The following is a 13,924-nucleotide window of genomic DNA, read 5'->3' as shown; positions in this document are numbered from 1 at the left end:
TCATTTTCGAAAAAAATCGTCTTCAGACCACTCTATTCCGTAACGGCTCATATGAGTAGAACTGCTGATAGGCCAGACCATGTGCCGTTGGATGGAACAAGTTATAATCGGACCGCGCAATATCGGGTGAGGTGGAACTTCCTATCTGAGTGTTTTTCAGTAAGTTTTAGTGACTTTGAAAGAACGACGCCGAGGGTTGTCATGCAGTAGAATAACTTTTTCGTGCTTCTGTTCGTATTGTAGTCGTTTTCGCGTAGTGCTGATCGCATCAATTGAAACCGATATCGTTCCCCAGTGATGGTTTAGTTTGGTTTCAAAAGCTCATACTGAATAAAACCGATCCAGTCTGACCAAATACAGTGTATAACCTCCGATGCGTGTATACTTGGCCAAGCAGATGACTTAGAAGCTTGACCAGGTAGTCTCCATGACTTCCTTCTCGTTACTGTAATGAATTAATTTTTATCACCCGTCACGATGCGAAGAAGAAAACGTTTCCTTTTTGCCGCTGGAGTAGTTGTTTCTCAAGAGAAAAAGGGCGTTCAACGTTTCTTCTTATATCGAAGCCAGCAATCCCTCCAACTCAGCGTCTTCGAATGTTTTTGGCCTTCCTACACGCGAACAGTCGTCAACATCGAAATTGCCGTTTTCAAAGCGACGGAACCAATCACGATACGTTGTACAATACGATACGATACGAACAGCATCACCATAAACTACTGTTAACTCTCGATGCCCTTTAGCCCCCAGAATGAAATGAGAAAATGACGAATACCTGACATAAAATGAGATATAATTTATGATTAAGATTATTTACTACCGTCACAATCAAAGGCTGGAAGGCTTCTACCTAACGTTCATTAGTCCCAAGGTCCTGTTTTCTACTACCTAAGTTGCTCTTGGTACTCAGTGCTTTGGAATACATAAGCCCGCCATACCTTAGTTTAAATTAAGCCACGCTGACTAGGACGCTCTACTGAATATTATAGCACCCAGAAAATGTTGAACAGCAAGTTCGAGAGCCCTTCACCTTGCTTCAGACCATCTAACGTCACAAAAGCCCACAAATTCGCCCGCTGTCCTGACGCATGATGTGTAACCGTCAAGCGTCGTACATAACATTGTAATTAGTTTTGTTGGAGAACCATGTTCTATCATCATTTGCCACAGCTCCAGTCTTGTCCAGTCACTCATCTTTGTGCATTTATCAACACATAAATAGCATCACATCAGTTTTTTAGTAGGCATTGTGATGGGCAGAAAAAAATGGGCAGCCTTATTGTTCCCTGTGGTTTTTAACACTTATTGAGCAGTGCCTTTGCGCGTAGGGAGCGTGGAATATAACTACACATATGAGTAGGCGAGCCAAAGCTGCATGCTGTTGAGTAAATTAACTGTGTCTGGGTTAAACCTATCATAGACCTACACCGTGATAATAACAAAACTCAGTGAGCATAACACAGTGAGCGCAGGGCCCTACATTAGTCAGCCTTTACACCAGAGAGACGTGGAGACACTCACCGTTAAGGCAACTGTCAACATCAAAACGGGCGAGCTGTATAATTTTGCATTGCCGTTATCCGTTTTGATGTTGACAGTTGCCTTAACGGTGAGTGTCTTGTCATTTCTCTAATATACAGGATCCCTACCCTACATAGCCACTACAGAATACTTTATTACGGAAACAGCCAGAAAAGTTTTCAACCAGCTAGAATTTTCATCATAGTACCCTTATCAATAAGCAATCAATGTGCGCTATCTATATTTTAACAGTTGCAATCGAGAAAGTCTCTCTGTGAGAGCTTTATGCACTTACTCTTCACAATACAAGCTTTCTGATGTTGCGTGTTTTGTTTTCTTCACACAGTGTGCATTTGCTTCCAGCGTGCGAAAAAAATAATCAACTCATCCGTTTTTCTCAACATGCTCCGGTGTTCTGTGCAAATTATATGAGCCTCTTTATTACACACGATCAGTATGCCAAGACTGCACAGCTCGTTGCGTTCACTGTACCGTACGCAGCCTTAAAGTTAATAAACAGATGATGTGTCGGCAAGTTGTGTTCTCGAAACATGTCGAGAATCTGTCTCAAGGTAAACATCTGGTCCGTTGTAGATCGTCCCAATCGACAACCGTATTGGTATTCTTCAACAAAGGCGTCCTGCAACGGCCTCAGTCCTGGAACAGGATACGGGAGATAATTTCATAAGCGGAATTGGGGAGGGTTATACCTCGATAGTTACTATAGTTGTAGATAGGGCATATGAGTCCTTCCAACCAGTCCACTATGGTCGGAATCGTGAAATTTCACGACAAAAATCTGAAAGTCGGAAACCATAGATGCTAGAGATTTCTTGTCTTCTAGAAAGTTACTCTACTAAGAGGAATCTATCTTTTGGTATTACTGGTTACTAGGGTGGTCCTATTGTACTCAAAGTAAAAATTGTAACTTTTTTATCCTACTACTTAGAGCAATATTGTCTTCCACAAAATTGTAGCTAATTTAGTTTCATGAAACTTTGTTAAAAAAATTATTGCTCTACCTCGTTTCTTCACTGTTTTAGGGCAATTTTTCCAAATTCATTCAGGGTGGGTCTAAAAAAATTACTATTATTGCTCTAGTTCTTTCAGCTTTATTCGGATTTGAAAGTGGTGTTCGAGTGACTTTTAGGGCGTGAAAAATTGCATATTTTGACACTAATATATAATTGACAACTTTTCTGAGAAAAAAGTTACAGGTATTTTTTCGTTTTAAAACTTCACTTTTTGGAGGCACCCTACTCCTTTGTTTGCACATATTTGCAACAACAACACGTTTAGGATGAAAGTTCATAGTTTCACCTTCAAAATGCATTTTGTATAATTAGTCAACTTTTGTGTTCTTTAGGGTTAAAATGCATTGAAAAACTTCGAGTTTTCACACAAAAATTTGCTAATCTAGCATTCAAAACCATCTAGTTATTCCAATTCGATTTTTATTTGGAAAATTTCTTCGAGTGACTTTTGGGGCATGAAAAAGCGCTTATTTTGATGTCAATAAATAGTTTCCAATGCTCGTAAGAAATGAATTATCGTTGTTTTTGCATTGAAAAATGGCATTTTTATAGGGTTCTCTACATATTCAAATATTTACAAACCTGAATTGTTTTTATATTAATCCAAGTACACTAAAGTCGCTTTTTACGCGGGGGATACGTGCCGCGTAAATTCCGGAATCCGCGTAAAAAAACGAGTAAATTCCGGAATCCGCGTAAAAAAAACCATCGTTAATTTTGCATTCCGAGCGAAGGGGAACCGAAATCCGGGCAAAACAAAAAAATACCGCGTAAATTCCGGAATCCGCGTAAAAAAACCGAGTAAATTCCGGAATCCGCGTAAAAAAAACCGCGTAAGTTCCAGAATCTGCGTAAAAAAACCGCGTAAATTCCGGAATCCGCGTAAAAAAAGCCGCGTAAAAATAACCCGCGTCAAAACAACTATAATTTTTTAACAAGCGTTAGAAACTATTTATTGACATCAAAATAAGCGCTTTTTCATGCACCAAAAGTCACTCGAAGAAATTTTCCAAATAAAAATCGAATTGGAATAACTAAATGGTTTTGAATGCTAGATTAGCAAATTTTTGTGTGAAAACTCGAAGTTTTTAAATGCATTTTAACCCTAAAGGGAACAAAAGTTGACTAATTATACAAAATGCATTTTGAAGGTGAAACTATGAACTTTCATCCTAAACGTGTTGTTGTTGCATATATGTGCAAACAAAGGAGTAGGGAGCCTCCAAAAAGTATCATTTTAGAACGAAAAAATACCTGTAACTTTTTTCTCTGAAAAGTTAGCAATTATCTATTAGCGTCAAAATATGCAATTTTTCACGCCCTAAAAGTCACTCGAACACCACTTTCAAATCCGAATAAAGCTGAAAGAACTAGAGCAATAATAGTAATTTTTTTAGACCCACCCCGAATGAATTTGGAAAAATTGCCCTAAAACAGTGAGGAAACGAGGTAGAGCAATAATTTTTTTAACAAAGTTTCATGAAATTAAATTAGCTACAATTTTGTGGAAGATAAAAAAGTTACAATTTTTATTTTGAGTACAATAGGACCCCCCTAGTAACCCGTAATACCAAAAGATAGATTCCTCTTAGTAGAGCAACTTTCTAAAAGACAAGAAATCTCTAGCATCTATGGTTTCCGACTTACAGATTTTTGTCGTGAAATTTCACGATTCCGATCATAGTGCAGCCCGTAGGTAGTTGTTTCTCAGACCACACCCTCTTAAAATAGTCCCAGCGGCTTTGTGGTTCTTTGGCTCTTTACAAGCATTCTTCACCTCGTCCAACGTTAGCGGGTTCAAAGCTAGTCCGTTCTCACGAATTTCTATCCTGTTCCCCTCGACGACTTTCCTAGCAATTCTCCGCCCGTGAGGACACGATCGTATAGCACACGTTTCTTACGGCGGTGAAACCTCTTCTCGGCAGCTCTTGCCTCCCGGTATTTCTCCCGCATGACGCGTCACACGATAAGCTGCTACTAACGTGTTGGCGTGGGCCCCGTTCTTCTCTCTACACACTCAGTATCGAATCACCCACAACGCGTGTTTTCCGTTGTCATGCCTATCACTTCTCACACTGTTTCGCTGACCGCATCATGGATGTGCTTCCACTGCTCGGTTAGGTCCACTCCAGCTGGTTCACCGATCCGTTCATCAACTTTCCGAGTATACTCTGCGGTAACTCCTTCCGCTGAAAACCGCTAGCTGTCCAGACGTAAGGACCGCACATCTATGACGTCTGAAAAGTGCCGGTCGTCGATCAGCATGTCGATCGGGGAGCAGGCCATCGGGGTGTCTCCAGGTGTGCTTCCGAATGTTCAGACGCGCAGAATTCAGATGGCCATTCTCCATGACCGCGGCAAGTTCGCTAACCTTAAGCCGTTTCGGTGGTTGTAGAGTGGAGGCTTTTCTTACCAATCAAGAGACGAAAGAACTCCTCTCGTCCGACTTGTGCGTTCATATCTCCGATGATGATCTTTATGTCATGTTGTTGGCACTCTCCATTTTCTGAAGAAGCTTATAGAACTCCTCCTTTACGTCATCGGTTTTAACGTTCGTCGGCGCGTACACGTTAATAAGGCTGTAACTAAAGCCCTTGATCCTCAATACGCATATACGGTTTTTTATAGGCCCCCGTCTATTGACACGCTTCATTTGGTTTCCGAGTAGCACGAACCGACGCCCTATTCTCGCTGCAACTGTAGTAGATGTGATACTTAAAAGAAGTGCCCGCGGTCGGATCAACCGCCCGGAATTCACGTTCTCCGGTTTCAGGCCAACGCACCTCTTGTATGGCTGCTACCTCCACGTTTGCCTTCCGTAGCTCTTTGGCCGAGATGCTCGCGCGTGCCGGTTCGAGCAGAGTCCTAACATTTCAAGTGCCAAGTTTGCAATCGTTGTCCTTTCTCGTTCGTCTAGTCTATACCGATTGTTTCGATTCTCTGGATTGTTCGGAGTATGTTTATTCCAGCATGCTGCCTTACTAGGGCTGCGATGCCTAGTCTCGCGACGAAGCTGCCTCCTTAGGTGTAGATGGCGAGACAGCTCCGGATCAGTCGCTGTTTGAGCCGCCCCTGACCTTGGGAACAGCCGCTCATGCAAGTTGCTCTCCAAGGAGAACAGCCCTGTCAGCACGATTCACCGATATTGGTTGCTCGTGTCCCAGTCGGTACCACGTGGAGCCTCCACGGTGGAGGTAGAGCACACGGGATATTTACAAACTGGGTGTTGTAAAAAAGAAGGTGGGACCAATCATTAGCGCTGAAACCATACTTCGGTGGTAGAGAAAATGCTTCGCCAACTCGAGCGTCTGTTCACCAAGATAATGCGATGAAACTAGCGGGACTCCAAACAAAGGTGATACGATGGTCCACCGACGACACAGGTGGTTGGGGAAGGCCCAACAATCCGCCCCGCAAACACTAAACGTTGCTAATATCGGAAAAGTGAATACGGATCGGAACAACCGGTACGAAAGAATTTTTTTTTCTTCATGATGGTCCCGCCGCATACCCCTACAAAGGTTTGAGCTGGACGATTTATCTATAGATAATTAATGTGATCACATTCAAATCAGTTATACAAAACAAAAAAAAAAAAAACGAACTGATTTTACCTCCAGATACAAACTTCTTCAAAAACTGTATACTTGATTCATAGAGCACACAAAACTAGTACAGGGTTTTCATGACCTTCAGCCAGACCAACCACAACTATTTCATGATTTTTTCTAAGCATTCAAATAACAATTTTAATTTGCTAAAAGAAATCATTTATATCTGAAAACCGCGCGCGAGGCTCAAGCTTCTGTAGTCTCTTTCTATTATTTTTAAAGCTACAACATAAATGAAAAAAAAAATCTATCATCATCACCGTGACGAACACAGTAGTTTTGTTGTTATAAATTTAGAAAAGTCCAATTTAATATAAACATATAAAAAAAATTTTACAACACAATCAGATATGTTCGTATAAAACTTCGTCATTTACAAGCTTCAATAAAACAATCATTATATGAATAGAAACCAAAGCAAATAGTTCATCTAAAATAAATCCGTTTGTTAAAACTTCGTCATTTAAGATCCGTTTGTTCAAACTTCGTCAGGTGAACTCTACATCATTTTGAAAAACTTAGTGTCGTTCTATACAATAGAAACTTTCACGTGTGAAATACATTGTCTCTTGAACTCCGCAAGTGTTGGTGCACGTTTAACATGTCTTGGCATCGAATTGAAAAAATTTATACCAACAATGAATTTTGTGAAGCTCTCGTTAGAAAGAAAGGTGTTCTTATTTCATCCGCGTTTCTAGTGTTATATTTATGAAAATCTCTTTCTCTTTCAATTCGATCACACAAATATTGAGGTAGCAAACCATTAATTATTTTAAGAATGAACACCATAGATAAATGAACAATTCGCTGCTTCACAGATAGCCATTGCAAAGCGTCCAACATGAAAACAGAGGAAGTTAATTTATCACAATTTAAAATCAAACGCATTATTCTATTCTGCAAACGCTGTAACCTCAATAGTTGTGTATTATTGGCTAAGTACAAAAAAGTAGGGCAAAAATCCAAATGTGGAGAGATGATTGACTTGTATAGCTGTATTTTACTACTAATCGTTAATTCGTTTTTCAGACGGCATAGAATTCCATACTTTTTGGCAATTTTCTTGATGACATTGTCAATGTGAGCGTTGAACTTTAGGTTGTCATCAATAATCACGCCAAGATATTTAATCTCCCGAACGCGACCAATTGCCTCATCATCTATAATAACAGAGACAGCGTCATTTAAAACGGTGCGCAAGAAAATCATAAATTTAGTAACTTAAGTTTTCGACTGGAATTGATGTATTATTTAAGGGATTTATATTTCGGCTTGCAGTCTAATGAATTGCGTTGATTTCTATCTGCTCATCACCAACGTTTCGGTCCTTCTATGGGACCATCATCAGGGCCTAAAATATATTTCACATTTTACGTACAAATTGATTTACATTAGGACAATATTACACTATATGACATTGAAAAACTACTCACTCGAGAACAGTAACCAACAAGTTAAAAAGTTTTTGCTAAACATAAAAAGGTCGGGTCGTAAAGGGTTTAATGCCGTACATCCGAAGCGCAGATTCAAGTTTTGGTACATTTGGTGAAAAAACCTATCGAGCGATACACTTCGCCTCCATCACACAAAAATTTTCCCACTCGAACTGTCGGACTCTAGCCCAAACACCAATACTACAGGGGAGGAAGAAATATTCTGTGCGGACAAGTCTATGAGCTTTGGTTAGTGTTGGAATCAAATGCTTCGTTGGTGTCGCTTTGGTGCTGACGGGCTGCTGTTGGTCGCTCCGCTCTCAGATTCGCTACACTTGTAAGCAGATAGCTATATGTAGCGCTGATGCCATCAGTGTCCGTACGTCGATTGACCGTATCAGGAGTGGTGTATATGTGGCACATCTCCAATACCGGCAGCGCCTGTGTTTTGAAACTGGTATCGACTATCGATGGATTGTTTATATCAAAACGGTGTTGTTGATCTATAGCGTGCTCCAACAGAGCAGATTTCTCTCTGAGCTGCTGTATCAGTGGATCAGAGTATTCGTGACCAGTCGATAGGTGCCGATCGAGAGTGTTCACTAACGACTGGTGGCCGTACATCCTCGTTCGCAGCTGATTTTTGGTCATACCGATGTAGCATTTCTCGCAGTCAATACATGCAATTCGGTATACGGCATTACTTTTCTGCATGTGGGGAACGGGATCTTTAGCAGTCTTACACAAACTCTTGACTGTGTGATCGCTGCTGCAAGCGATTCCCACCGAAGGCATGTTGATTTTTAGTGTGCGTTTTATCATAGGTGTGAGACCTGGTACATGTACCAACGATCGATAACAGTCTGGTTTGCTAGTTGTTTTTGTTATTTCTGGAGGGCGGCCGTGGCGAAGCATTCTGTTGATAAGCCGCAGTAACAACTATCCACTGCGGCTTATCAACAGAATGCTTCGCCACGGCCGCCCTCCAGAAATAACAAAAACAACTAGCAAACCAGACTGTTATCGATCGTTGGTACATGTACCAGGTCTCACACCTATGATAAAACGCACACTAAAAATCAACATGCCTTCGGTGGGAATCGCTTGCAGCAGCGATCACACAGTCAAGAGTTTGTGTAAGACTGCTAAAGATCCCGTTCCCCACATGCAGAAAAGTAATGCCGTATACCGAATTGCATGTATTGACTGCGAGAAATGCTACATCGGTATGACCAAAAATCAGCTGCGAACGAGGATGTACGGCCACCAGTCGTTAGTGAACACTCTCGATCGGCACCTATCGACTGGTCACGAATACTCTGATCCACTGATACAGCAGCTCAGAGAGAAATCTGCTCTGTTGGAGCACGCTATAGATCAACAACACCGTTTTGATATAAACAATCCATCGATAGTCGATACCAGTTTCAAAACACAGGCGCTGCCGGTATTGGAGATGTGCCACATATACACCACTCCTGATACGGTCAATCGACGTACGGACACTGATGGCATCAGCGCTACATATAGCTATCTGCTTACAAGTGTAGCGAATCTGAGAGCGGAGCGACCAACAGCAGCCCGTCAGCACCAAAGCGACACCAACGAAGCATTTGATTCCAACACTAACCAAAGCTCATAGACTTGTCCGCACAGAATATTTCTTCCTCCCCTGTAGTATTGGTGTTTGGGCTAGAGTCCGACAGTTCGAGTGGGAAAATTTTTGTGTGATGGAGGCGAAGTGTATCGCTCGATAGGTTTTTTCACCAAATGTACCAAAACTTGAATCTGCGCTTCGGATGTACGGCATTAAACCCTTTACGACCCGACCTTTTTATGTTTAGCAAAAACTTTTTAACTTGTTGGTTACTGTTCTCGAGTGAGTAGTTTTTCAATGTCATATAGTGTAATATTGTCCTAATGTAAATCAATTTGTACGTAAAATGTGAAATATATTTTAGGCCCTGATGATGGTCCCATAGAAGGACCGAAACGTTGGTGATGAGCAGATAGAAATCAACGCAATTCATTAGACTGCAAGCCGAAATATAAATCCCTTAAATCATAAATTTAGTTTTATATTAATTTCAATTGCTTATACTTTAACCATCTGCTTAGAGAACGTAAATCTTCGTTCAAATGTGAAACGGCTTCTTCTAAATTCTTAGCTGCTATGAATAATACGGTGTCATCGGCAAAAAGATTAATATCACAAAAACGTAAAACTCGTCGCATGTCATTTATATACATAATAAACAAAAGGGGCCCTAATACACTTCCCTGTGGAACTCCAAGATCATCCTCCACGGGACTAGAAACAGAATCATTGAGAACAGTCCGTTGAGTTCTGTCAGACAAGTAGCTTTCAAACCATCTGAATGCAGTACTCGAAATTTCAAAGCGCTTGATTGTGTTCAACAATAAGGGCCTAGAAATTGTCTCAAAAGCGCGTTTTAGATCCAAAAAAAAAAAAAACAGCAAATATTGTGTCTCTATTTTCTAAGTTATCTTTCCATTTTGCTAGTACTAAGTTTAACGCGGTTTCACATGAGTGGCCTTCCCGGTAGCCTGATTGTTCCGGAATTAGCAACGAGTTAGTATTTAAATATTCTAGAAGCTGGCCTTTAACAACTAGTTCTATGATGATGATGATGGTGATGATGATGGTGATGATGATGATGATGGTCCCACCTCATACCCCTACATCGGTTTGAGCTGGTCGATTTATCTAAGAAAGATATTATTTAAAGACATACAATGTAACCAGTAGGCAAACAAACTAGTTATTAATACAGACATAGTAACCCTTCAAAAGAATACCAATAATTTGAAAATTAAAAAAAAAAAACGATTTTCCAATAACATCATTGATCCAAGGCTCATCCAAAACGTTTCCAACCCGAAAATTATCTGGATTTGGTTAGGAATCGAACCTAACATTTAAGAGCTTTAACTAATCAGAATTGGTTCTGGATAACGATCCAAAACTACGAGAGAGATCCTATGATACTATAGTTATCGATAACGAGCTATACAGTCCACAGGCAAACCCAAGCCTTTTCAGTTTTTTCTCCCAACCCTTTGTTCTAAATCGTGAAAACAGATAAATATTAAAAATCTTAATGAAAATATATATAATATTACAAACCAAAAAAGCAACTTATCAACCCGATATGCCTTTTGTTTCAATTTCAGGGGTTTAACCCTGATGTACTCAGTATCCAGATTGTCTATGTCAGTCTACGCGCGCGTGGCTCAAACATGTGTAGTCAACTCATTTTTTTTTAACTCTACTATTTAATATTATTAGCTATATTCAAACAAAAATCCATCATCATCAATGAACATAATAACTTAGTGTACCAGATAAATTTGAAAAAAAATATACTTAAATATTACAATCTTCTTTATTAATTAACAAAAAATTCGTTGAAATCTGTCTACAAAACAGATTTTATGTGTGAAATACAAAGCCTTTTAAACTCCGCCATTGTTGCTGCACGTTTCACTTGTCTGGGCATCGAATTGAAAAAGTTAATTCCTTTATACAACAGAGAGTTCTGTGATCTACTAAATAAAAAGTGTGGTGTTCTAGCGTCTTCCGCGTTTCTAGTGTTGTACCTATGAAAATCACTTCCCCTATCAATTCGATCACACAAATATCGAGGCAGCATATTATTAAAAATTTTCTAAAGGAACACCATTGTCAAAAAATATACTCGTTGCTTCACAGAAAGCCATTGCAACGCGTCCAGCATGAAACTCGAGGAAGTGTATCTATTACATCTTAATATTAATCGCATTACTTTATTTTGTAACCGCTGTAATCTCAATATTTGTGTATTATTTGCAAGGAATAAGATGGATGAGCAAAAGTCTATATGTGGTGAAATGATTGACTTATACAACAAAAATTTACTACTAACAGTCAATTCATTTTTTAAACGGCACAGAATACCGTATTTTTAGCCATTTTTCTGATGACGTTGTCAATGTGAGACTTGAAAGTTAACTTGTCATCAATGATTACTCCAAGATATTTTAACTCATTCACGCGATCAATCGTCTCACCATTAATTGCAATATTTACGTCTGGTCTGGAGTTGGCCGAAGAAATAATCAAATATTTAGTTTTGCTAATGTTAAGCTTAAGTTGTTTAAAATTTAACCAATTCGCCAGATAATGTAAGTCTTGGTTTAAAAGTGTTTCAACATCATTTGGATTTTTAGCCGCAATGAACAGAACAGTGTCGTCGGCAAATAAATTTACATCACAAAACCGTAAAACTCGCTTCATGTCATTAATATAAATTATAAACAAAATGGGCCCTAAAACACTTCCTTGCGGTACACCCAGTGTATTAGCAATGGAAACTGATTCAGAATCATAAAAACGAGTCTTCTGAGTTCTAGCACACAAATAGCTTTCAAACCATTTATATGCTGTCCCTACGATACCAAAGCGCTTTAATGTTTGCAACAATAAGGGCCTAGAAATTGTTTCAAAAGCGCGTTTTAGATCCAGAAACACCGCAAAAATAGTTTCTTTAGCCTCGATTTTCTCTTTCCATTTTGCTAACACCAAATTCAATGCAGACTCACAAGAGTGTCCCTCTCGATAACCTGATTGTTCTGGGATCAGCAAATCATTACTGTTTAAATAATGCATTAGCTGGCCTTTAACAATTAGCTCCAAAATTTTCTCTAATGTGTGCAGTATATTAATGGGGCGGAACTCTTCGACTTTATCCATCCCAGTAATTTTGGGGATAGGAACCACAAGAGATTCCTTCCAAACTTCAGGCACGTGCCCTGTTTGTAAAGATTCGTTAACAAGGTCCAGCAGGTCGTGTCCAATTACATGAAAGCAATCTCGTATTACTTTTGCGTTGACATTGTCGATACCAGCCGATCTCTTCAAAGAGAAACAAATATCTTTCAACTCTGCAAAAGTAATAGGATGAAAACCATCAAATCTACATTTATTATGGATCGGCTGTATTATCTCGTCAGGTTCATTGACCACATCAATACTTTGATTGATCGATTGAACACTTTCAACGAAATAACTGTTAAATTTATTTGCAATAACTCGCGCGGAGTTTTCCTCAATACCATTGAAAGTTATGCACTGTGATAATGTATTATTACTTTTCATTAATTTTTTTAAAGTTTTCCATAACTCTTTGCTGTTATTTTGATGTTGATCGATCTTCCGTTGTATATATGCACATCTAACCTTTTTCAAGGTGCGTGAATATATGTTTCGCGCCGCGGTGTACCTGTTCCAATCATCGTTATCATTACTTCTACAAAATTTTTTATAACATTTATCTCTTCTACGTTTTAAACGCACAAGATCTAAAGAGTACCAGCTGTTCGAATTTTGTAACTCAACAAATTTTTCAGAAACTAGATTCTTGGTACAGTCTTTCAACGTTTTGGTTATAACAGCTGCTTTATTGTCCAAATCTCCAGTTATTGGATGAAAATTCAAACTTCTTGAAACAAGCTGAGACATTGCTTGTTTCGAATAACTATTCCAGCACTTTATTTTTACTTTATCCTCTCGGTTTTGATCGTTTTCAATTGAAATACAAATTGTCTCATGGTCTGTTATTTTATAATCGGCCTCTGTGAAGGAATTAACATTATCAAAATTGGAGAACACATGATCAATCAAGGTACGAGAGTGTCTGGAAATTCTTGTAAATTGAAAAACTGTTTGTCTTAGATTGAAAAAACCGACTAATTGCTTTAATTGATTCGAGTTCGATCCACCAAGCCAGTCAATATTTAAATCACCAGCAATTACGTTTAATTTATTCAAATCAACAAAATTTTCCCACCAGTTATCTAAAATTTCCAAAAAACGCTGGTCACTCGAACTGGGGGAATGGTAGACTATTCCAAAATTTCCCATCGTCATGCCTCTCTGAACTGATATTCCCAGGAACCAATCGTTTTCGACAGATTTGTTTGATAGAATGTTGAACTTGACTGATTCCTTGGCGTAAATAGCAACCCCACCAGTATGTCTGGAATGTGAAAGGCAAAAAGCAACTTTATAACCCGGAATACTATATTGATCAAATGCATCAGTTTCCACTATGTGAGTTTCAGCCAGCAATACTAACATTGGTCGTTTTTATTCCACAAGATGCCGCAAAGCAACATAATTCGTGGATAAACCAGCAATACTAAGATAAACTATTTCTAATTTCCTCTCACATTGCATTTTCTTCAGCTGCTATTTACTTGACAACATGTTGCTTTTTCTTTTTTCAAACAGTCTCCGAAAAACTGGACACTGCGAACTTGATGC

General features: G+C 39.2%; 3 protein-coding genes across 7 annotated transcripts in view; 1 reads left to right on the top strand and 2 right to left on the bottom strand.

The window, feature by feature from the left end:
* LOC129731365 (calcium uptake protein 3, mitochondrial) overlaps positions 1-13,924 on the bottom strand; it is a 176,328-nt gene that overhangs the window by 37,928 nt on the left and 124,476 nt on the right. The window lies entirely within an intron of this gene.
* On the bottom strand, positions 7,400-8,512 carry LOC129731368 (uncharacterized). Its single transcript, XM_055691281.1, has 2 exons — positions 7,600-8,512; positions 7,400-7,517 (listed from the first exon to the last, which is right to left on the bottom strand). Exon 1 carries the CDS (start codon positions 8,419-8,421, stop codon positions 7,837-7,839), a length of 585 nt encoding a protein of 194 aa, XP_055547256.1. The 5' UTR covers positions 8,422-8,512; the 3' UTR covers positions 7,400-7,517; positions 7,600-7,836.
* On the top strand, positions 8,545-9,663 carry LOC129731367 (uncharacterized). The gene is made up of 2 exons (XM_055691280.1): positions 8,545-9,478; positions 9,561-9,663. The coding sequence occupies exon 1, from the start codon at positions 8,564-8,566 to the stop codon at positions 9,239-9,241; it is 678 nt and encodes a 225-aa protein (XP_055547255.1). The 5' UTR covers positions 8,545-8,563; the 3' UTR covers positions 9,242-9,478; positions 9,561-9,663.

The sequence above is a fragment of the Wyeomyia smithii genome, chromosome 3, assembly GCF_029784165.1.
Source record: "Wyeomyia smithii strain HCP4-BCI-WySm-NY-G18 chromosome 3, ASM2978416v1, whole genome shotgun sequence".
Taxonomy (NCBI): domain Eukaryota; kingdom Metazoa; phylum Arthropoda; class Insecta; order Diptera; family Culicidae; genus Wyeomyia; species Wyeomyia smithii.
Note: the sequence above shows the minus strand (reverse complement) of the source record. Positions and strands in the feature narration are given on the sequence as shown.

Coding starts and splice junctions, on each gene's coding strand:
- LOC129731367 (XM_055691280.1), top strand. CDS start 8,564: ATGCTTCGCCACGGCCGCCCTCCAGAAATAACAAAAACAACTAGCAAA.
- LOC129731368 (XM_055691281.1), bottom strand. CDS start 8,421: ATGATAAAACGCACACTAAAAATCAACATGCCTTCGGTGGGAATCGCT.